Raw genomic sequence first — 23,775 nt, forward strand, 5'->3', positions numbered from 1 at the left:
CAGCCAGCTGTCGGGGCCAAAGGGAAGAGGGGGGGAGGACAGGAAGTAAGAGTGAGAGGAGCGGTAGGTGGGCAGCTGAAGGTCACTTTTTGCTGACGGCGGTGACCGGCAGACAGGACTGCTAAGAAGTGCTTGCTGGGCTGACACTTGTAACAGATCGCTGGAGGTCAGTCTTCTTAGTATTAGTTCGTCGATAAGTCGACTGAATTACCGGTCACACTAGCATTACGCTGAGGAGACACTTTGGCTGCTCCCTCAACAACTTGCACAAGCCATAGGACCGAGACCGACTAAACATCAATCGCATGTTTCCCCAAATATTTTTTTTCACAAGCCACGGGCGGAGATGGCTTCGTACCCACGCTGTCCGCCCACAGCGTCTCCCTCGCGCGGCCATTCCCCTCGGATCGTCCACGATCCGCTGTCCGAACACACCCGTCAAACCAGTAGTGGGTAACTGACGACACCGCTCCAACTTTGACATTTCCGGCCCGCCGAATATCCACCAGCCCAACGTGCTTCCATAATCCATACTACGAACAGATCCGCGTCCTCCGACCGAGAACAGACATCGGAGTCTGTTGAGGCATGGCGGGTGACATATTCACGCGGAAGGTCAAAAGACCCTGTCTCAGACAGCTATTCGCCCGGCAGGCTGAACGAACAGTCCCTGTGTCTGCTATACGGACAGCTGGTGACATTGTAGGCCGATAAGGTCACGCCGGTTCATTTCCCAGCATGGAGCCGTGATGGGGTGGCAGAGCCAATGGGCCGTTTCGGCCAGTAAAGAGATGCTTCCCGGCGCTATGATGGCCCATTGTCATATAGCGGACACGGCGTTGGTAGATGGTGGGCCATAACAACGCTGACAGCGGCCTTGCTGGAAACATTGACTGGAAAACATCCCTCGACAGATGCCTTCGCCATACCCATCCCCACCGAACCATCCACCAGTCACGTGGCACATTGCCATCCTCCAAGCGGTCAGCCACGTGACCTCCAGGTAAAACACGGTCTGCCGGCACCAGCGCGGCAGTCACGGACAGCACAATGCGGCTCAACAAAGACCGCTGGTCCGGCTCGCCGCAGCTAACCCCACCCTCTGACGTAGGTATAGCGCCGCTGGTATTTACGCCAGGCGCGAACAAAAACACCTCACTGCCTCAGTGGCCCGTCAGGGTTCAACTGCAGAGTCGAAACACATTGAAAGGCACAGCAAGGCGCGGTACGGTACGACAAGGCACGGTAAGGCACGGCACGGCACGGAGCGGCAAGGCATGACACGGCAAGGCATAACTAAACACGGCAAGGGCAACGGCATGACATAGCAAGGCACCAAACGGCGTGCAGTCCAGCACGGAGTGCCAGAGATAAGAGGTCGGGCTCGGAGATGCAAGGCGGGGAAGAGCCAAGATGAGAAGGAGCAGAGGGGAGGAGTAGCGAGTGCGAAGGTGACTGGGCGGGTTGTTGCCGAGTGGGGCGGGTTGTTGACAGCTGGGACGGCGCACGGGGCGGGGCGGCCGCCGTAAAGGACTGTCGAGGAGCGCTGAGGGCACTCAGCACCCCCGTCACGTACGGGGAGCTGCATTAGCGCCCGCACTGATTCATTCGCAGAGCGCACACACGCGCCAGAGCACAAAGGGCCGCCGGGTCCGGAGAGGGGTGACGACGGCCAAAACATGCCGGGAGTGACGTGGGGGGGGGGGCGGGGGGAGGAGCTCAGATGAGCAGAGGGACGCATACGGGCTGGAGGCTGGAGCAGCGTGAAGGTCGAAACTCGAAGTCGTGTCAAACGCCGGGCATTGGAGTGATCGGTGATCGAAATGCAATGGTATGGGAATATGACGGCATATGATAAGCTGATACAATAGAACACCTGCACGTACGAAAGATGACTGATTTTTTTGTGAATGGGGCATGACTCGTCTAAAGCATTTCTGGTCTCCCCACAGACCGCAGTATGCTCTTTTTGCTCAACCCGTAATCTGAAACCGGAGCGTTTCACAACATACGAAACTCACTGGAACATTTACAGTGGCATGCAGTGAGAGCGGTGCACTGTAAAGTTAGCATAGAACACAAAATGAAGCCATGTTTTACGGTCTCAACTTACCGTGCCCACCGAACACCGACTCCATGCTGATAACGTTCTTCTAATCCCAGCGTAAGTGGTCAGCTGAGCATATCCGATCACGGAACACCACCGTTCGGCGTCACACCGCGCACACGACGGTCACCAGAGCACAATGGAGCACAGGGAGCACACAGTGGCGAAACCCGCGGCCGTGGCACCCACCCGACCTCGCTTCCGCTCGCCGACTGACGCCGCCGTCAGCTGATGGCGTCGGCCGGCGCCGCGACGCTAGAGACATCTACCGGGCAAATCAATAGCTCACTTTGCTGACGTCACGGCCCCCAGAGAACGGGCGGTGACGATTAGCGCGCCATCTAGAAATCTATGGTGGAGCTACTACTTGAACATGTGGGGGCGCGGTGTGCGCATTGACCTCGGGATGACCTGAAAGAATCTCGAACTTGTCTGAGAAAAATCCTGCACGCTATTGCCCGTTCAAGAGGCTGCTGTTATGCTCATAAAATGAATGAATGAATGAATAAATAGCCGAATGACTGAGCTGTTGCATGAAATGAAGGAATCAGAATTCAGAGACCATTCCAATTCCACTGCAGAAAAAAAATCATTTTCCTTTCGGCTCCTCGGAAAAAGTCACAATGCTTATCAAAAACGAGATAAACGACGTGCGGGTCTTTATTGACATCACGTCCGATGGGTGATGACAACCAACTGCTCAGAGATCGCAACCGAGCATACAGCTTCAGACCTACACAGTCACAGCTGTGTAATGTTCCCCATTCCGACTCGTGAAAGCACAAATGACAATTCACGCCTGGACACAGAACTGGGCACGGAAGCACAGCATCCTCTGCCGCGCTCAACACTGTACAGAAACTGCACAGTGCTGCCAAACATCATCGGTAAAACAATACATAACGTCTCTAAAACGACGTCATTTCGGATATCCAAAACAGCTTTTTGGACTTTCATGGCGACCGCTGACGCATGAGACACGATGTATGCATCAGGTACGCAGCATTTGTAATCGGTTCTAACTCTGAGCCAACAGAGGCGCAAACACATCGTGCACCTATTCACCCAAACGCACCACCAACCACGGGTGGTTCGATGTTTCTATCGTGGCACAAAACTCTCCAGCACACCCGATTCGCTCATTCAACCGGTATCAGTCTCACCACACACATTCCCGCATCGACACACCATTCCGGCGCTAAGACACATTCCGTCATTACACCTCACGTTCCAGCGCTTCTGAGCACGCACACTGCACGATCCGGTCGAAAAATCGACAGTCTGATTGTCCGACATCACGACACGCTCATAGACACTCAGAACTTTAGACTAAATCCGCCGGCACCGGCCGCCGCGCCTATTTGGAAACCCATGTCGTCATCACCGAGGTTTTTCCTGCCGGACGGAGGCTTGGGGCTGGACGATGTGGTCTTTTTGTGACCCATCTCGGACTTTGCCGGCCACGTGGGGAACATGCCCGGCTCGATGGGACGCGGCTGTTCGTCAAAGTAGCTGTGAGCCAGCGCCTCGTCGGCAGTCAGGCGCCGCTTGGGGTCGTAAGTGAGCAGCTTGTTCATCAGTGAGACGCCTTTCTCTGTGCACGCGCCCGCCAGATGGTTGGCCAGCTGGTTGTACGGGTACTCGGAAAACGTCATCTTCTTGATGGCCGGCAGCTCCGAGTACCCCGGCCAGATCTTCTCATTAGGCGTGCCGAGCTCCTTGAATATCCTATTGATCTGATCGGCCTCCGACTTGCCCGGGAACATGGGCTCCATGCGGACCAGCTCGGCGAAGATGCAGCCCACCGACCACATATCGATGGGGCACGAATACTCCTTGCAGCCGAGCAGCAGCTCCGGCGCACGGTACCACAAAGTCACCACGATCGGCGTGTACTGCTTCAGCGGCGAGCCGTACTCGCGCGCCAGTCCAAAGTCGCCCACCTTCAGGATACCCTTGTGGGAGAGGAGAAGGTTGGATGTCTTCAGGTCACGGTGCAGGATCCAGTTGTCGTGAAGGTGGCGCACAGCGCGCAGCATCTGGATCAACAGGCACTTGACCTCGCCCGTGGTAAACGACTGCTTCTTTGACTTCATCGTCTGCATCAGGCTCTTGAGGTCGTGTTCTACGTAGTCCATGACGATGTAGATCTTGTCCATGTTGCTGCCGACCACGATCTCGCGTACGGTGACGATGTTCTCGTGCTGCGCCTTCAGCAGCGTGTTGATCTCTCTCAGAGACGTGATGGGGAAGCCCTCCTTCTCATTCTCCATCTTGAGTCGCTTCAGCGCCACAATCTCCTTGGTGCGCTTGTCGATGGCTCGGTACACCACGCCGTAGGTGCCCTCCTCGATGCGGTTCAGGCAGTTGAACTCCTCGACGTTCCTGCAGCCCTGGATGGCCGGCAGGTAGGGCGGCAGCACCTCCTTCGTCACCACCGGCGACACGGGCGGAGAGGGTGTCAGCGGCTCCGGCGGCGGCGAGCGGCCCGGGCTGGCCTCCGGGGAGCCGGCGCGGCGCGGAGAGGCCGCCTCCGGTGAAGAGCGGCTCATCTGGCGCCAGCGGCCGGTCGGCGTCGGCGAGCGGGACGCTGCTCCGTCCTCCTCCTCGCCCTCCTCACGCTCACCCTCCTCATCGTCTGACTCCTCCGACGAGGAGGACGAGTCCTCGCTCTCCTCGGCGTCCTCCTCCTCTTCCTCAACTTCTTCTTCGGATGACTCCTGCTCAGACTCCTCCCGCGGTCGCTCTTTCTGTGATCGGGATTCGCGCCCTTCCCGCGGGGGACGCTCCGCCTCCCGGTCCTTGGATTCCTCCCTGGTCTCAGCGGCGCGCTGTCGCTTCCTCCTGCTCTCCTCCCGGTCGTCTCCATGCTCCCTCTCCCGCTCGCGCTTCGCCTCGATGTCACGCTCCTCCCGCTGACGGATTCGTTCCAACTCCCTCCGCTGCCGGCGGGCTTCCAGCTCGCGTTTCGACATCTCCTTCTGTTTCTCGGAGACGCGCACTGCCTGCAGCAGCCGCTCGCTGCGGAGGTCGACCTCCGTCGGCGGGTCGCGCCGCTCGGGGCGCTCCTGCCTCTCCGGCCGATCCAATCGCTCCTGTCTCTCCGGTCGCTCATGCAGCCTCTCGACTCGCTCCTGTCTCTCCCCTCGCTCCTGTCGGTCGGCACGGTGCCGATCACGGTCTCTTTCGCGAGACGTCAGGTCGTGGCTCGGGTCACGATGAGATCCACGGCTATCACGAGGCTCTCGCAGCTCGGCCTGCAGCGCCTCGCGCTCGGCTCGCCGCTCGCGGCGGCCGTCCCGGTCGCGTCTGTCGCGGGAGCGGGACGGTCGCGGCGGCTCGTGCGCGTCGTACGGGTCGGCGGGCGGCCGGTGTGCCGCCGACGGTAGTCGGAAGTCGTCCGGGTGGGCGCGGTACGGGTCCACCGGCGGCCGGTGAGACTCAGCCGCCTCTCGGCGAGCGTCCCGCTGCTCACGTCGCTCGCGATCGCGGTGTTCACGCCGCTGGCGGCGCCTCTCGCGACTCTCATGGCGTCTGTGCTTGTGCTTGTCGCGGCGTTTGTGGTCCGAGGAGTGCTTGGAGCGTGACTTGTGCTTGCTGCCGGCCTGGTTCTGCGGGGGCTTAATGTCGAGCGAGTCGTCGTCGACAAGGAACTCGCGCGTCTCAGAGATCTCGCCGTCCTCGCTGCCGTCAGACATGGCGGCAGAGGCGGAGGGCGCTGTCGACACACGGACGGAGCCCGGTGATCCACGTAGAGGCGACTCGTCTGTTCAGAACTGCACCACTCGATCCGGATCACACCCACTTATCAGGTCTGTCTGAAAAGACACAAAGAACAGGTTAGTTTTGGTTGGTTTTATCACCAGGCTACAGTGAAAATAAGTGCTGTATCACAAGTTGAAAAGCAGAAGTTAAAAATTCACATTTTCTATGCGGTCGGCGCGATGCTGATCACGGTCTCTTTCACGAGACGTCAGATCGTGGGCTTGGGTCACGATGAGATCCACGACTGTCACGAGGCTCTCGCAGCTCCGCCTGCAGCACATTGTTAGGTATATTTAATGTTTTTCAACAGGGCTAATAGAGGGGAAAATACAATAACCAAACATTCCATCTTTACTGTAATGAGTAAACTAAAAATAAAATGCATTTAAATTTGGTTACATGTGACTCAGGGATATCATCATAATATGCACAAATGTCCTACAAATTGTGAATATTATGGAGCAAAATGATGCACAATGTGCAAAGTGTGATGCATGATACACCAGCGTGATCATCTCAGACAGACTCAGACTATAAAAATTAAGGAGCATGTGATTCAATTCATATCAAACAAATCTGTGCAGACACTGGCTCCAGCATAGAATGCTGACTTACATCAGATTTAAATATGAGACAGCTTATATTTTGGACATTGAATGCAAGTGGAAAAGAAAAAAATTGAGCAGCTTCTGCTACAAGCATATTCTAAAAATCACATTCCATTAAAAAGAAACCCAATAAGCAATTGAGCTGCCACATCCTTAGACAGACTGCTAAGCACGGTAACACTGTCAAATTGTCACACTGGAAAAGCTGCACCAGCATACACCAACCAGACTTTAAATCCCACCAGCCTGCACCAGGCAAAACCTAAAAAAGTACAAAAGAATAAGAAGCTGCACTTCTGACATGATGATGATGATGATATTTATTGAACAGAAAGTACTGGATCCATTTATTGAATGGCCAGCTGATTGTGACACCCAGAACCTGCAGAAAAGCTGTTTTCCTATCGCCATTTTCGAGTGAATTCGCCGTATTTAATCAAATCGCGTTGATTCCTAGTGGAAAATGGAAGCTTTTTGTTTGCGATAAGTGGAGGCGATACCACAAGTACCGGCACGTTATACCATTTTTAACCCTTAGTAGCAAGGGCTGCATTTATTTATGCCCATATATGGTCATCAAAAGTTTATTTATTGACCGATCCATTTTTGGATCTTCGCCTCGTAGTTTCCCCAACTGAGTACAATTCAGCAACCATCATGGTCTACAATTAACAATTACGCATACCAGCACGGCACACATGACACAACTCCACAAACTTTCAGCACAATGCCACAACCCATATGGCATGGGCAATCTGAATCAGGCAGTAATAATCATTTGTCAACTTGAGCCGTGTGTGGGCCGCAAAGTATCATGCAAACAGTTGGGGTACCTATACCACAATTGAACATGATTCTATTTGTCAAAACCAAAAATGACTAGGTTGTCTGAGATAATGTAGGCCTATCTGACTCTGATATAAGTACTGAAAAGCTTAAGACGTATTCTAAAAAATTATTAATGAGTTTGGACCAGAATTAACTTCAAAATCTTCTTTTTTTCAAAAATCATGAAAGCTAGACAATTACAAGTTAATTCAAATAGTGAACTCTATACATACCTGTCACGATGAAAGTTATGCAGGATGCCTGTCGGCTTATCGCAATTTTACCCTTAAAAATTACCGAAAATTACATCAAATGAATGCTTAATATCAGCGAAACGTTCCGAGGCTGCCGGTCACGCGCTTGAAGTGGCGCAGTCGGCAAGGTTTGGGATAAAATATACAAACAAGAACTGACAAAACGTCATCAGTTTTCATTTTGGAAAGCATTTGGAAAGTATTTAAATTAAAAAAAACAATTTAATCCATAATCTTTAAAGAGACACACTTTCTGCTAAATCAGATATTTGTCGAACTTTAAAGATATTGTCTATGTCACGTCATACTATGCAGTAAAAATTTCAAACTCTCATCTTTTGGCTATGTACCTTTGACATCATCAAAAATCACGCATCACAATCGACGTTCGAGTTTGTCAGTAACTGCGGCATGCGCTTGGCATGCGCTGCTGTGGGCTTGGAGTCCAAAATGATTCCGAGTGGTGTGCTGACTTGTCATATGTCAACGTCGATATACTTCGAGTGGTGTGGGTGATGTGGGACAGGTATGATCTATATTGCATTTGCAGGTTCGTTTTTTTCTGGATATTTTATGAAAGAACATATATTTTGACCGTGGCTTGACCAGGGTGCATTGCCACTGCTTCCCGACTGGCGACGCCAATGCAAACCAAGATGAGGAAGAAAAGATTGAAAACTTGTTCGCAATTTCCACTGACGTGTATAGCGTAGGGATTAGTTACCTATGTGATGCACAATGCACATGCTTCGGATGTTAAGTATTTTTAACCGCGATTGGGACGCTTTGATATTCTACCCTATTTCGTATGTCATCACTTTCAGAGCACAATCCCCCTATATTGACAATATTGTTACCTAGGTATCCTTTTTCACTTTTCAGACTACATGGTGCTTTGGCTCCACGAGTTTCATCTATGACTGACCCGCAAGCAGAAGACCTGTACGGCATTCTCGGCGCTCGTTCGGACGCGGACTACGCGGAGCTGAAGGCGTGTTACCAGAGCCTGGCGCGGGCCACCCACCCAGACAAGCAGGGCGGCGGCAGCGGCGGCGGCGGTGGGGAGCAGTTCCAGCGCGTTCAGCGCGCCTGGCGGGTCCTCAGTGACCCGGCCGCACGTGCCGCATACGACCGGAGCGCGACCGCAGCGCGTCTCTCTTCTGTCGCTGTTGAGGACGAGCTGCAGCTCTCCGAGCTCGACTGGCGGGAGGATCTGGACGCCTATTGGCGCGACTGTCGCTGCGGTGACGGGTTCGTGCTGCCCCGCGAGCAGCTGACTCCCGGCGCGCTGCTCGTTCAATGCGACTCGTGCTCGCTCACTATCAGAGTGCTGGTGTCCCCTGATGGCATCACAGGGCAGTAGTGGCCGCCGGCCGTCGCTGCTGGCCCCCTGGGAGCGTAGTCGCCAGAAGACAATCACTAGCTTCTTCTCGTCCGGGCGGAGTACACCCGGAGGCCGGGCGTCTTCCGCCAGTGCCCCTGACGCGGGGGAGCTGTACCGAGCTGAGCACACCCCCGTCCGACCGACTGCGAATCGGTGTGATGTCACCTCGCCGGCACTGTTCTCGCCGGAGGAGTCAGAGTGTGGGTCTCGCTTCGCTAGTGATACCAGCCGGGCAGAGCAGGCCCCGCTGGCCTCACCAGCTGCCGCTGTCAGTGACATGGAACTCGAAGAGTGTATAGTGGACGATGGGGCGAACCCCAGTAGTGATCACGCTGCCTCCGTTGATCAGTGCTCGAATAGTGAGCGCCATTCTGCGGAGGATGACCGCTCCGTCCCTTCTCGGGTCTCTGTGATCTCTTCCGCTGACGCACAGCGCCTCTTGCGGCAGGCGGATGAACTATTGTTCGGGAACCGACCGCAGGGTGGCGCTAGGGTTTGTCCTTACGGCCAGGAGCGATGTCGAATGTTGGCATACAGCGATCGGCCAGCTTACCAAAGGTTGGCCCTTGTGTGCAATTTTGACCCGATGTTGTGATAAAATACATGCTATTTATGGTATTTATTGCCCTACTTATCGAGTCATTTATTTGACTCAGACGGTTAGACCACTGATTGTAGCTGAGCCACGGGTCGCTTTGGAATGCAGCGAGTATGGCGACTGACAAATTGGATGAGTCATCTAAGGTCATGTCAAATGGACGGGCTTAGGTCAGATGGAGTAAAGGTCAGAGGGATGGTCAGCACAGGTCAGATGGAGGGTCAGCGTATCGTGCCTGAGGCCACCCCCAACGAACTTAACAGCTTTTTTGTGGGGGTCGGCCCTCGCGTCGCGGCTGAGGTCCGGGACAGGGGGGAGCCTATCCCCCTTCCCTGCAGGCTACCTAGGGTAGGTGCCTGTGCCTTTTCCTTAAAACCTATTTCCCTTCAGTCCCTCCGATACATCCTTTTTTCCATGAAAAACTCCTCCTCCTCCGGCTCCGACGGTGTCAGCATCCGGATCCTTCGCCTCTGTTTCGATTCCATCAGTCACATCCTCCTTTACTTCGTCAACACCTGTCTCACAACTTGTGAATTTCCCGCATCCTGGAAGCACTCCATCGTCTACCCCATCCACAAAGCCGGTGATCCTACTGATCCATCCAACTATCGACCTATCTCCATTGTTCCTGCCTTTGCCAAACTTGTAGAAAAAGTTGCTCAGCAGCAGCTGTACACCTACATGTCTGGCAACCATCTGTTTTCCTCATCCCAGCACGGTTTCCGCTCTTGTCTCTCCACAGAAACCGCGCTCGCCACCGTATCCGATCACATCCTCTCTGCCACCGACCGACAGGAACTCACTCTCCTCTGTCTCCTCGATCTCTCCAAATGCTTTGACGTGATCGACCACACAAAGCTTCTGTCCAAACTTCAAACATATTATATCGATCTGACCTGGTTTTCTTCTTACCTCCGTGGCCATACCCAATCTGTTTGCACAGCTGACGGGCGAGGAAATCGAGTCCTCTCCGATCCTCTACCCAATCCTATCGGCGTGTTCCAAGGATCTTCGCTCGGTCCGCTCCTGTTCCAAATATTTGCCAATGACCTCCCCCTCTACGCCCCTGGGGCGCACGTGGTGCAGTACGCTGACGATACTCAAATCTTACTATCTGGCAAAAAAGACTCCCTCCCTCATCTCATTGCAACTTTGGAACAAATTTTGGACTCATTTGACGCCTGGTTTCATACCAACGGTTTGAAAGTTAACACTAACAAAACTGAACTCATCATGTTTGGCTCTCGTCAAAATTGCCGTGGCTTGGATCCCATCTCGATTCGGTTCCGTGAGGACACGATCCGTGAGGGCCCTACGGTGAGGAACCTTGGCGTGGTTTTCGACAAGCACCTCACCTGGGACGCTCACGTATCGGCCCTCGTCCAAAAATGCAACGGTATTCTCATCGGGCTGTCCCACGTGCGTCACCACATCCCTAGTGAACTCCTGCCTACTGTGGTCAGCGCCTTGGTCCTCTCGCACGTCCGTTATTGTCTCTCGGTCTACGGAAACGGCTCGGACAAAAACATACAACGTCTCCAAAAAGTCATCAATTTTGCGCTGCGCGTTGTGTCTGGCCGAAGAAAATTTGACCACATATCGGACGTGCGAGAGGAACTGGGTTGGCCCACCGCCCGTCAGCTGTTCGAAATCCACTCACTCAATTTCCTTCACAAAATACGCTGCACTGGGGAGCCGGAGACTATATCCTCCCAAATCCTGACCAACTCTTCCCTGCGCTCACGCTCGACAAGGCGGGACACTGATCTGGCTCTCCCACGCGTGAGGACCGAAGCAGGGAGGCGCCGTCTGCTCTACAGCATCGCCCAGTTATATAATCGCCTGCCCCATGATTTTAGGAGCCTCTCTATGGGAAGTTTTAAACGCTCTGTTTCCGAGTGGTTTTTACGTATTTAGGGATGAGTGAATGGTTCGATATGTTTACTGAGTGCTGTGATTTGGGTGCATTTTAACTCGTTTTCCCCTTTTAACTCAGACGCGACACTCAGAATAGCCATTTTAATATGGAGAGTGTTTTAATTGTCAATACAATACAATACAATACAGTAAAGGCCAGATGGAGGGGCGGTACAGGTCAGACGGAAGGCCAGCACAGGTTAGATAGGTCAGATGGAGGGTCGATACAGGTCAAAATTTGACCTGTATCGACCCTCCATGACGGCCCGTCAAATGGAGGCTAGAAAGGGGGCTGGTAGACGGAAGTTGATACATGTTGATTGATGGATGAGGAGCGATAAAAAATAACGAATATCGTTTTTTGCTCGTTTATTGATCATGTTTGGGTCACATACGAGTCGCATCTTAGAGGTTCGCTGTACCACATTTCGTTTGCGGCGTGGTGCCGCCTTCTGAGCAATTACTCCTCATTGTCGTTGTCACCATCGTGTCGTTCGGTCATTCGTCGCCGACTGTGCGTTCAATCCTTTCGCCGTTGATTCAGAGAACCCCGGCAGGGGCAGGCTCCATGGGAAGGCTCAGTGTGCTAGCCTCACCCGGTCAAACATGAGGCCGTTTGGCGGGACCGGGGCCGTGGTGGTGCTGGTGTCGGTGTGCCGGCGCCGTCCGCTGGTGCTGGTGCTGGTGGTGCTGGTGCTGGGTCGGTGTGGCCGCCGAGGAGCCGTGCTGGCTGACCAGCGAGGCAGACAGCCGACCGGTGGTCTCTGTGCTTGGAGTGTCGCACGTGACGGCCTCCGTGGAGTCGGGCGCCGCCAGCCGCTGGTGCTCGACGTTCTGCACCCAGACGGAGATCCGACGCTGCTTCTCCCGCCCGGTCAGCGGTCGGAAAAACCTGCACCGATTGGAGAGGAACGACCGTTAGTACTGGCAGACAACCCCCTTGACTGCACCGGTGGAGGAGCTTTGATCCCTTCATTCTGATGGGGGAGGGGGCATTTTCAACCACATTCTCTAGTTATTCCTTATGGCAGAAAAAGGCGTCACGCAGTACCGCTAAACTTTGAGTATGTAACTTTATACCTATGCCACATCAGCTTTGCATCCCGTATTGAAATTTTAATCAGTCAGGTTTTAATCGTCGGGCACCAGATCATGTTCATAGGTAAGCCTTATCTCTAAAACACATTTCTAGCGACGGCATCAATCAGGTAGCTTTTCTGAGGAGCTTCAAATTGGGTGTTCAAAGTACGTCAACACTTCGTTTATCTTGGGTTTTAGTTTTGTGACCCAGGTCAGGTCAGATTTATGACCGCGCGGTGACCCCACTGTTATAAAGCAACGGGAGAAATTACAAAGGCCTCCTGTTTAGAACGAACGTGCCAAAATCGCAAGATATTTTCGGATTTGCAATTGACAGGGTGCAGCTGATCCTTGATTGTCAGTGGTCAATTGAAAGGTCGTGTGAGGTCACAAAAGGCTGCCGCCAGTTTTCCGGTCATTATTTTTCATAGACATGCTAAAGCGATAAAAAGGCCTCACCTTATAAATCTCACAATACGAGCAAATGAGACGACCGTTCAGCGTGCCCAGCAATATACGAATCGATCGATATGCAACATAATTAAGTACTTTTGGTCAGGTCATAACTGTATGCTGTTTATAGGTTAAGTTTCCATGAACATGATTTTTATCACAAGTAAGATAAGAATTGACCTTTGCTCATAATGTACGATGGATTATTTGAAAAATTCAACCTAGTTATAACCTTAGCTTAGATAATGTAACCTTAACCCTTGCAAAAGGTCACATTTTCAAGTTGACTTTTTAAGGCCTTTTTACCTACTTACTTTTCGTCATGTCTCGCAAGATTGTTGGAGCTTAAATCCGTTATAACAAAACGCGTCCTTTTCTTCGGCGTCTTTTCCCTCTCCTGAGTCCTACAGTCTTTCGCAGATTCAGACGCCTTGATAGTGAGACTTCGCATTTGCTTGATGAGGTCGTTTGGATTTGTGCTGATTGCTTGTGATGTCCTTGAGATCGTTCTTACATCAGCGCGTTTCCAATCCAAGATTTGTCTGTACAACCTGTTTTCATTAGTTGATTGAGATCTATACGGTTTGGAGGATGAAGCTCCCTTAGTAGGTTTGGATTTCGATCTTCTAATTGTTCGAAACGGGGGAGTATATATCCCCGCTGGAAAAGAAGTGCTGGGATTCATTCGTTCATGGATCGATAAGGTTTATCACTACAGACGGTAATCTCCGACGAACGCTGAGAGCCGGTGGCCTTTCTTCCACACCGACAAATTTTCAATCCACTGCAAGCGTTGAATCCGAAGAGAAGTAAGGTCAAACCTCCACATAAGACTTGAAAAACGCCCATAAATTTCAGCTACTAACAAAAGTCATCGCACTTTGTGTGTTCGCAAGTAGAACTAAATGAACATATCTTCGAGCGGATAATGCGTAGCGCTCGTTCGTTTTACGTTTATATGCATATTTTATTCACTGTCAGTTATTAAAATTAAATACGTAAATTATAACCCTCATTTAACCCACGCAAATAACTTTTTAGCCTCGCAACCATTTTTGATTTTCTTTTTTAAAATGCAAAAGCAAGTCCCATGACACGTGCTTCTTCGGGTTTAGCCCTTACGCTAAGCTTCGTTGGTTGCAAATTTTACAACTTTGGCATTATTTTCATGAGGCATGAGCGCTTCTCATGTAACTATAGGCACAATTGCTATTTTTATGAGTCTGTGGTGCTCTTCCTCTTTTATTTCGTTACGGGAATGCTTATTCATCGTCCTACGCTACGAGTCATCGTCTTATTAGTAACTGTTGTATCCACATGTAGGATACAACAATTACTTCCGCCCGATATTTTAGAATTCAGACGATCTGCTAACTTGAAAAGACCGACAGCCTCCAGCCCCACTCAGCTGACAGCTGACAGATTGACCCACTACTGCTGTGGGGCGGCTGACCTTGACCGGGTCGGGTCAGTCCTCGCTGGAAGAGTCGCGCGTCAGTCGGGATGTGCGCCCCGCCGCCGCGGCTGGCACGCGGGCTCGAGTGATGTGTTCTGACCGCCTCGGGTATATGAAGCGGTAGTGATCGGTGGTAGACGGTGATGCCGGTGTTATAAGCTCAGACCGATGGAATTATCCAGTGGGAGCAGACAGTCAGTACCGGATGTCGGAAAAGCTTCAGGTAAGGATCTTTTGGCAGCTTACTAAATTTGCGAGTTTTATAAGTGCAAAAAAATGTGGCCGTTCACCGTTGATTTACGTAAATTGCATATCTCCGACCAAAATGGTTTATTTGCGCTAACCCAATGACCTTTGACCTCTGAGCCTTATTCAATTTGCCTAAGCTTAAGCGTAAAAAAGAAACGCCACTTACAGATACGGTTAACCAAGGTCAGTGCTCATCGTGCATCTACTATTTTGCCGACCGTTCCAAGCCACAACAAATTTGGACGATCGGTAGGTGGGGCATTCCACGATAGATCGTACCAGGCCCGTCACCCTCATCTCTCAGATTTTAATGAAAATCGGTCCCTGGGGTAATCATAGGCCCCAAAGACGCCTGGCAAAATATCAGACTTCTCAGATCAAAACTTTTTGAGTTATATTGCATTACATTTTTTTAACTTCGGTATGTAACGGTGAGTTTGATGGCCTATAACTCAAGAACGGGTTAAGCAACCAACAAAAAGTAAACAACACTAAGCTTGCGATGAATCAAAAATTAATATTACTATTTAAAAATTTCAAAAAAAAAATTCAATTGTTGAGCAAAAACCTTAATCTTTTTTCATTCGCCTTTAATGACTTTTGGGACCAAAATTTTTCACATTTTTATTTTTTCAAAATAAACTTCATGTCATTGCAAATCAACATGCAAAAAATTAGAAAGGTGTTCTTTCTATAAGTTCCTCATTTTCTCGCAAACAAAATGGGTTTCGGAGGGGTTGATACTTGATACGACCCCAGCACGCCGTTTCGCTTCTAATAGAGCTAGAGCCTCGCGGAAAAAACGAGCGTGTGTGCCGTTACAAGTCGCAGCGATTGGTACCCGATTTTAAGGTCTCAGGTCAACCGGTAGCGTCTGAGGTCAGGTCTTGTGACTGAAGTTACGGGTTCAGTTTTTAGGAAACAACTTCGCAAAAATGGCCGCAGAGCCGCGATTTTGGCATCATTGTGTTCGCCTAGCTCAGGTGCATCGAATGGTATACTTTTTGCTAGGGTGAGGTCAACTTAAGTAGTTGACCTCGGGTCAAGGTCAGGTCAGACCCCTCAGGTCACGAAGCTGGGCAAAGGGTATCATATGGCATATCATTCGATTCGGAAGGTCTTCCCGAGTCCATTGGTGGCTTTCCCGACTCTCTAGCTCCATTTGATCAGGAGTTATTGACGAAAAACTCGTACGACCCTAGTGACGTCATAAATGACGTCACGCAAGGTTAACAATGCAAAAGTAAAGCATTGGACTTTGCAAGGAGTGCATGAAATCACGATACCATGTTCGTGGGATAGTTTTAGATCATTCTCGGCGCCAAAATAACAGTTTTTATATTTTCCCATTGATTTATAACAGTGGTGTCACGTGACCGACCTGACCTCATGTAACCTTGAAAAATTCCCAGATATACAAGTTGTGAGACCTCTGGAGGACACCATGTATGCGTCCTGTAACTTTCATCTCGGACAGCTATGGTCATTGGCGTGGGCGTCCAAATCTAAGTCAGAACCAAACAGCCTTTTTCACCCTCGCGCTGATAGGAAAGAGGGTTGGATGAACCCTCTTTTCACTTTTTCAGATGACTCAGACTTAAATTGAAATTTCAGTAACCCGTGATGTCACTAGGCAGCTTTACCACGCCATTTATAAGCTCCCTCCCGAAATCACTATTCGAAACCGTTATCGTGACGTAAAATAAATACATTTATAGAAAGAACACCTTCCTAATTTTTGGCATACTTCTTAACAATGAGCCACATATTTTTTTAAAGAAATAAAAATTCAAAAAAAAATTGGTCCCAAAGTCCAAAAAATACAAATGAAAGAAAACTCGATATGTCATATATCAAAAATAGCGTATTTTTTGAAATTTCAAAAATACACATTAATCTCTGTTCCATTGCAAGTTCAATGTTACATAACATTTTGCATTTGAATAATCCGTCTTAGAGTTACAGCCCGCCAAACTTAGCGCTGCAAAGCAAGATCCAAAAAATGTTATACACCATAACTCAAAAAATACTTATCTGATAAGCCTGAAATTGTTACAGGTGGATTCAGAGCCCCTGATTACCCCTGAGACCAATTCTCGTCAAATTCCGAGAGATAAGGGTGTCAAATTGGAAAAAAGTGGTACGATCTATCGTGGAATGCCCCAGGTATGTCTGATCTGAGAATACCTCGCCAATCAATGCATACATTTAATTAGCTTTAGGCATAATGAGGTTAGTGAAATTCGTGTTAATTTATAAGTTTAATGAGACAAATAACTTCGCGTAACTGTATATTTATAACAAAAAATACCGGTCATTTCAGTGCCTACCTGGTTTCTTTAGCTGGCGGGAAAATGTCCGATCTCCACGACGCCGCGGACCATATCGACAGTGAAGAGATTGGACACGCTTCTCCCCGTACCGCCGGCTACTGCTGCTGTAATAGCGGCTGCGGGCAGTGCAGCCCCGGGTGCAACAGCTGTGCTAAGTGCTGCGGCAGCTGCAGCAGCTGCGCTCCATGCTGCGACAGCTGCGCCGGCGGTCGTTGCCGTCCGTGGCTGGTGGTGGTCGCCTGTTTCTGGCTGAGCTTCCTATCGGACGGCGTGGCCAGCTGCTTTGGCGTGCTGCTGCCGGAGCTGGCCGATCGGATCGGAGCCTCCATCGCTGACACGTCCTGGGCGGGTAGCGTCCTCTGCGGCGGCCAGCTGATCGTCGGTGAGGGAGGGGGCTCCCGTGACGGGGAGAGGAGGTCTCCCGTGATAGGGAACACGTCTCCCGTGTCGGAGAGCAGGGACCTCCCGCGACTGGGAGCAGATGGATCCAGTGCTCTGCTCTGGGATGTGGATCGTGGAAGTCGAGTTAATTATTTTGTATTGTATTGTATTTTTAAAACGCACTACGCAGAAACAACAAATAATCATAACTGCTGAAACACCATTTATATTAAAAGAAAATATTTACCTAGCTGCATAGAAGAGAAGGAGGTGAATATTGAATAACTTATAACTACCCTGATCCTATGCGCCGGCTGACATTGAACTGCCCTCGGCGTATTCCACATCCCCGTAAAAATACCTTGATGGGTAGGCTGTGCCGCCGGACAGCTGAGCCCTGCGGCACAGCCTACCATCGCTCCGTGCAGGTAACTCGGCGGCGTTGCAGTCTCCACGTCGGAAAGGCGTCAGTCAGTCGTCAACAACGCCCAAATTAACGTATTTTTATATGCCTATGCAGCATGCAGTATGCATGTTCATACATGTCACGAATAATATTTTGGATTGAACTAAATCTTTGATGTTTTCTTAAAATTTGCTGGAAATATTATGCGTCTCCTACCTATAACTAAACGTCTAAGTAAACTAAGAACAACTCACGACGTGCGTTACACTCTCTCTCTCTCTCTCTCTCTCTCTCTCTCTCTCTCTCTCTCTCTCTCTCTCTCTCGCTCTCCCTCTCCCTCTCTCTCCGGCAGGTCCGCTGGTCAGCGCGCTGGTGAACAAGCTCGGTTGTCGCCAGGTGGTGATTGCCGGCAGTCTGATGTCATCAGTGGCCTTCAGCCTCAGCGCATCGGCCTCCGAAATCGGCCTCTTTATCGTCATGTACGGCATCCTTGGAGGTAAGAACGGGACATGCTCATTTTTGGAGGACAAAGAGATCCGACATCAAATTGTGTGAGCCATGCTAGTGAACCCGAATGCTGGGCTTGATGAATGATCATTTTGCAAAAAAAAAATATGTTCATCATTTAACTTTGCCGTATTGCTTAGAAAAAAGTCATGAAGACCAAACAGTTCATGTTTGAATTGTGTGATGCGATATTGGTTATTCCCTGCGTATTCACAGGTCTCGGACTTGGAATGATGTACCTGCCCTCGGTGGTCGCCGTTAGCATTCATTTCGACACGAATCGGGCACTGGCCACCGGCATAGTCGTCTGTGGCTCGGGTACCTATGCAACCGCCTCCGCATCTGGCCGAGAACCACGCTTACAGATAAGGAATAACGTAGCGATCGAGTAAATTTATGAAACTCTTATCTAATTTGTAAATGAGTTGATAAATAGTGCATAGGTATACTTGCACATAACGCAAGAAGCGACCTTCTAAGTCACTGAATGCTCCACTAACTAATAAAAATGTTCCATTCTCATAGTGGGTGACTAGTGGTGATCAGTTTATGTCCCACGTTTCCTGCCTTGTTCCTCACAGGTGTGGGCACCTTCTGTCTGGCCCCGCTGACGCAGTACCTTTTAGACGTGTCCGGTTGGAAGGGCGCCCAGCTGGCCACTGCCGCCCTCCTCCTCACCGGAGCCGTGAGTTACAGTCATTCAACGGCGAGACGGGGCTCGGTGGGATTAAAATCATTAGCGCAAGCACACTTTTTTGTATTTTGTGCCGACGATATATCCGAAGTAATAGCAACTTTTAGCTGATCAAGTGATATAATCTTCAGCTTTCATTTTATAAAATCCGATACACATTTGAATGATCTAGGACGTAAATGTATTGTGATTCCCTAGTATTATCGAGTAACCCTCAATTTGCTGTGTTTCATTTCAGCTGATGGGCGGCGTTATGGCGGAGCCGCAGTCGGATTCCGAGCCCTGTCGGCCCTGCTGCTGTCCTGTGCCGCCGTCCCCGACACCGGGCCGCCAGCCTGAGACCAGCACTGGGCCAGACAGCGAACAGAACTCCGGAACGGGAGAACACCGCCGCTCCCTGACCGGGGCGATAGAACCGCTCCCCATCACAGCGGACGGCCGTCGGAAGGCTGGACCCGCCTCTCCCGACGACACCTTCCTGGCTACCAACACCGGCAGTTATGTGAAGATGGCCTCACCAGCGGTACCGTCTAACGCAGGGGACATGGAGGTGGTCGGTCCTCCGGCGGCTGCTCCCCCTCCGGCAGTGTTCCTGTTCCCCGAGGTGGTAATACAGAGCGCCAGCTCCACCGGCGACACGCTCAGTGAGGGCGCCCCGTGCTCCCAGCAGTCAGCCGAGTCGGTCGTTACGGGACGGCATATCGACCCGGTCGGTCCGCTCCCAGACGAGCCTCTCCACCGTGAGACGCTGGCCGCCTCCCGTTCCCATCTGCTCCGCTCCCTGGGTGACCGATCATCCCACCTCCGTCCCGGCGCTCCCAGCGAGTCCCGTCCCGTCTCCGGTCACCTCCGGCCCGTCTCCGGTCACCATCGACCCATCTCCGGTCAGTCCCGTCCCGTCTCCGGTCACCTCCGGCCCCTCTCTGACCTGCTCTCTGACCTGCTCTCTCCCCGTCTGGCCGTCTCCACGCCCTGTAACCAGTCCCACACCCCTTACACACCAGCAGCCGGTCGGGGCCCAGTCCCCTCTCATCTCCGTCCCCTGCAGAGGGCAGATGTGTTCTTCTCGGGGAGAGTTCGGACGGTGGCGCGGGTCGCAGTCACTCCCACAGGAGCTCTAGTCAGTCCCTCCAGTCTGCCACCCGCCGCTGACACTGACGTGCAGCGGAGGCTCGCCCTGACCTCAGTGGGCAGCGCTGACACCGTGCCGGTCGGAGAAGCCACGCCGTCTGACCGAGGTGAGAAATGGTCATTGGTCGGCTGCGGATTTCGTTCAGTTTGTGTTCGTGAACCGGGAGAATGCACCATGCATTTATAGTGAGGCTAAATGAAACTGGGGCTCGGATGGCTTTAACGGTGATAATTGGTTTACTGCGCTCATTCAGTTTCCTTTTAAAACTATAATTATTATCTGCAGGTTCTGGCATCAGCAGTTTGTTAGCCCCAGGTTCTGCCATTTTTCTGTTGCTGATAGTTCTTCACCTCCACCGACAGCCGCCGGAGACTCGTTTGCCGTGCTGAAGGAGATGCTGAACGTCTCACTGCTGAAGGAGACGCCGTTCCTGCTCACCTGCATCGGCTACTCCTTCAGCATGCTGGGATACTTCGTGCCAATCGTCTACATACTGGACGAAGCTGTACAGCATGTAAGTTTACTCACCTAAGCAGCGTGCATGAATGTCTGCTTTCGTGCACCTAAGCATGAATGAATGTATGAATGAATGAATGAATGAATGAATGAATGAATGAATGAATGAATGAAGGAAGGAAGGAAGGAAGGAAGGAAGGAAGGAAGGAAGGAAGGAAGGAAGGAAGGAAGGAAGGAATAAAGTGAATGCAATTCGCATATGCATGCACGAATGAGCGAATAGATGAAGCGAATAGATCCATCTGAATATGCCCTTCTCACCATACAGAAAGTCAGCCCGCCGCACGCCTCGATGCTGGTGGCGGTCATGGGCATCTCGAACACGGTGGGTCGGCTGGCGGTCGGCGTGCTCAGCGACATGCAGCACATGGACGTGCTGTTCCTCAACAACGTCTCCATGCTGGGCTCCGGCCTAGTGGCGCTGCTCATCCCACTCTGCGAGACGTACTCGACCTACGCGGTGGTCACGGCCGTCTTCGGTCTGCTCTCAGGTGATAATGTTAGTGGTTTATACTATAGGGTCTCTGATGAGAACGCCACAAGCTCACGTCGTTTCCACAGTGAGACTACTTCGTTTCTAAAGGAGAGAGGGAGATACATAGATAGATAGATAGAGGGAGAGAGAGGGAGAGGGAGAGGGAGAGGGAGAGGGAGAGAGAGGGAGAGAGAGGGAGAGAGAGAGCGAGAGAGAGCGAGAGAGAGCGAGAGAGAGACCAGACTAGACAGACGACTGCCCCGCATCCTGCTGTGAGACGGGATTAATGACCCATTTCGGGCTCTAAAATGGATCCGGACCAAATCCGTCCGTCTATGGGCTGTTTTGTGTGATGAGCTGAGGGATTGTGAGCGACAAAGAATGACTATGCCGCCCATCGTCACTCTCTCCTCCCGTATCAGTTTGGGACTTGATGGAAAGTTATACTTTGTTTGGCTATGTGTAAAAACCGAATTAAATGAGTAAAAAACGTTTCTAATTATTGTATTTACCACGCTTTCAAAACCGCTGACGGTGTTATGTCATGTGTATGACTGGAGGGTGACCAGACGGTAACCGCCTGTGTCCGGACGGTGGCCGCTTGTCGTGACCGTGAGTGTGCAAAAGGGGACCGTGTGTGATCGTACGTAACCACTGACCGGCCGTTCGCTGCTGCAGCGGCCAACAGCACGCTCTCCTCCCTGGTACTGGTGGAAATGGTCGGCCTGGCACGGCTAACGAACGCCTTCGGTCTGACGCTGCTCTTCAGAGGAGTGGCCGCTGTGCTGGGCACGCCTCTGGCAGGTATGTGGTCCGACTCCAATGGTTGTATGGTCTGCGGATGGGGAAGCCGATGACGAGGAATGGGTGTTTGCTGACTTGTGCTTAGGTTTGCTGGTACTGCTCATTCATTCAATGTGGCGGAAGTAACACCTTGACTGACAACCGTCCTGCGTCATACATTTAACATTACCAGCCTTCTTCAGCAGTGTGGTCCCTGCCTGTCGCTGGTATCCATATATGACGACCCGCACTCACTAATTTGACTGTGTCCGACCCTTGACCTAACTGACCTGCACAATGCACATCTTGCCAGTCCATTTATGATCGTGTCCACACTTGTGACCGCTCCTCAGTCTACAACCGCTCACTCTCTGATGACCGCCCCTCCAACTGTGACCACCAGGATTTGTGGCCGAGCGAACCAACAGCTACGACGAGCCGTTCTACATGACCGGCGGTCTCCTGATCGCCGCAGCGCTGCTGGGTTTCCTGGCCAGCGGCTGGGGTCGCCGGGGCTGCCGCAGCGCGCCCGCCGAGATCTCCTCCAACAGCTACCGGAGGGCTGACTCGGTGGACACGTGACATCCTCCAACAGCTAATAAGGGGCTGACCTCGTGGACACGTGATCTCATCCAACAGCTTCTGAAAAGTTGGCCCATGGACTCCGTGGACAAGCGACTGGTAGTGGAACCGCTGGTGACTTGTTCAAAGTAGGGTGGTTTGAGGCTGTCTTGAGCCATAATTGCCCCCATTGGCATTGTAGAATATAATGCACAGTGAACACCGAACATGCCCAAGAAGTATACTGTATGAATTTTTGGATCATTGTAAGTTATTCTATAGGCCGTGACTTTGTATCATCATATGTGCCTTTGTGCCATCCATGTCGTGCAATAGTGCGTGTTTGTACCAAAGCCGAGGAATACAAGACCTTATTAATTCAATTTCCTCCGTTCACCAATGCCAGAGAACAGATTAGTCACCTGACACCTCCGATGTTTCTGCGAGCTGATCTGTGAAATATCACACCTGACGTGTGTTTAGACGCTGGCTATTCATAAATGCACCATCTGGGCCAGTAAGGTCCTAACCAATCAAATCTGTTCCCAGTCAGGGTAATCTGTTTCATTAATTGTCATGGTACACATGACCCTCCTTGGTTATATGTATCTGAATGAATTGCGAGCAAGAAGATTAATATATAGAAGCGTTAAATTCTGAACAAGGAACCTAAAAGCATAAACGCGAAATCAATTGCCATGGAAATCCCTTTAAAAGCAGCACGACGATCCATATTCTAGACGATTTTGAAGCTGAAAGTTCGCAAAAATATTGTAGGGAGTGGGGCATAATCAATCAGTTAAAGTCGTCAACGACCGACGCGTCTTCGCTTGGAGCTGCTCGAGGAACTCTTTTGTCGAGACCCCGTGCCGAATATGACACAAAATCCGTCTTCGTCTCCGAGAGTCGGCAGAGCATGGCAAGGTGTGTTGAGTACTCGGCTGGCCAGCGGGCGCCATTCTGTCTTAACAGTAACAGTACAGAGGTGCCTCCTCTCTGAGAGACTGCAGCAGTGTGACAGGGTGTGTTCTGGCCAGCGGACACGGGACACCGTGACAGCACAAAACCTGCCTTCCTTTCTGAGAGACTGCAGCAGTGTGGCAGGGTGTGTTCGGCTGGCTGGAGGACACCGGTCGGCAACCAGCAGCTGAGAGTCTGCAGTGTGACAGGGTGTGTTCGGCCGGCCAGCGGACGCCCGGCACCAGACGGAGCTATCGATTGAAGCGCTGCGCGCGCCGCCGGTCGTCCGCTCGCCGACTGGCGGAGGTCAGAGAGCACGGACAGCGCC

The 23,775-nt window shown here is 51.4% G+C and overlaps 4 protein-coding genes and 1 long non-coding RNA gene across 11 annotated transcripts in view; 2 read left to right on the forward strand and 3 right to left on the reverse strand.

The window, feature by feature from the left end:
• The window catches only part of LOC122380291 (unconventional myosin-X-like), a 115,438-nt gene extending 113,128 nt beyond the window's left edge, over nucleotides 1-2,310 (reverse strand). Inside the window, exon 1 of the mRNA XM_043363337.1 lies at nucleotides 2,114-2,310. Within this exon, the coding sequence (XP_043219272.1) occupies nucleotides 2,114-2,138 (25 nt within the window). The 5' untranslated portion in view covers nucleotides 2,139-2,310. The remainder of the gene's footprint in view (nucleotides 1-2,113) is intronic.
• Nucleotides 2,311-2,749: 439 nt separating this feature from the next.
• Nucleotides 2,750-7,932, reverse strand: LOC122380261 (cyclin-dependent kinase 11B-like). Of its 4 annotated transcripts, XM_043363277.1 has the most exons (3): nucleotides 7,542-7,932; nucleotides 6,031-6,142; nucleotides 2,750-5,925 (listed from the first exon to the last, which is right to left on the reverse strand). In XM_043363277.1, exon 3 carries the CDS (start codon nucleotides 5,803-5,805, stop codon nucleotides 3,424-3,426), a length of 2,382 nt encoding a protein of 793 aa, XP_043219212.1. In that variant the 5' UTR covers nucleotides 5,806-5,925; nucleotides 6,031-6,142; nucleotides 7,542-7,932; the 3' UTR covers nucleotides 2,750-3,423. The 4 variants fall into 4 exon arrangements, with proteins under 4 accessions (XP_043219212.1, XP_043219211.1, XP_043219214.1 ...); XM_043363276.1 differs by lacking the exon at nucleotides 6,031-6,142 and having other exon boundaries at nucleotides 7,542-7,849; XM_043363279.1 differs by lacking the exon at nucleotides 6,031-6,142 and having other exon boundaries at nucleotides 2,750-5,921; nucleotides 7,542-7,686.
• A 49-nt stretch (nucleotides 7,933-7,981) lies between these two features.
• LOC122380262 (dnaJ homolog subfamily C member 24-like) lies at nucleotides 7,982-9,564 on the forward strand. Of its 2 annotated transcripts, none has more exons than XM_043363282.1 (2): nucleotides 7,982-8,088; nucleotides 8,445-9,564. In XM_043363282.1, the coding sequence occupies exons 1-2, from the start codon at nucleotides 7,985-7,987 to the stop codon at nucleotides 8,923-8,925; spliced, it is 585 nt and encodes a 194-aa protein (XP_043219217.1). In that variant the 5' UTR covers nucleotides 7,982-7,984; the 3' UTR covers nucleotides 8,926-9,564. The 2 variants fall into 2 exon arrangements, with proteins under 2 accessions (XP_043219217.1, XP_043219216.1); XM_043363281.1 differs by having other exon boundaries at nucleotides 7,983-8,112.
• Nucleotides 9,565-11,813: 2,249 nt separating this feature from the next.
• LOC122380263 lies at nucleotides 11,814-14,074 on the reverse strand. Its single transcript, XR_006256308.1, has 2 exons — nucleotides 13,309-14,074; nucleotides 11,814-12,353 (listed from the first exon to the last, which is right to left on the reverse strand). It is a non-coding gene; the product is annotated as an uncharacterized LOC122380263 (long non-coding RNA).
• A 355-nt stretch (nucleotides 14,075-14,429) lies between these two features.
• Nucleotides 14,430-22,870, forward strand: LOC122380264. Of its 3 annotated transcripts, none has more exons than XM_043363283.1 (10): nucleotides 14,430-14,673; nucleotides 17,023-17,414; nucleotides 18,172-18,315; nucleotides 18,543-18,644; nucleotides 18,908-19,011; nucleotides 19,259-20,258; nucleotides 20,515-20,666; nucleotides 20,937-21,159; nucleotides 21,822-21,947; nucleotides 22,330-22,870. In XM_043363283.1, exons 2-10 carry the CDS (start codon nucleotides 17,054-17,056, stop codon nucleotides 22,506-22,508), a joined length of 2,391 nt encoding a protein of 796 aa, XP_043219218.1. In that variant the 5' UTR covers nucleotides 14,430-14,673; nucleotides 17,023-17,053; the 3' UTR covers nucleotides 22,509-22,870. The 3 variants fall into 3 exon arrangements, 2 of the variants coding, with proteins under 2 accessions (XP_043219218.1, XP_043219219.1); XR_006256309.1 differs by having other exon boundaries at nucleotides 14,474-14,673; nucleotides 21,832-21,947; nucleotides 22,330-22,469; XM_043363284.1 differs by having other exon boundaries at nucleotides 14,474-14,673; nucleotides 17,023-17,683.
• Nucleotides 22,871-23,775: the final 905 nt, after the last annotated feature.

Source organism: Amphibalanus amphitrite, unplaced genomic scaffold (genome assembly GCF_019059575.1).
Source record: "Amphibalanus amphitrite isolate SeventyFive unplaced genomic scaffold, NRLGWU_Aamphi_draft 000094F_arrow, whole genome shotgun sequence".
NCBI lineage: Eukaryota > Metazoa > Arthropoda > Thecostraca > Balanomorpha > Balanidae > Amphibalanus > Amphibalanus amphitrite.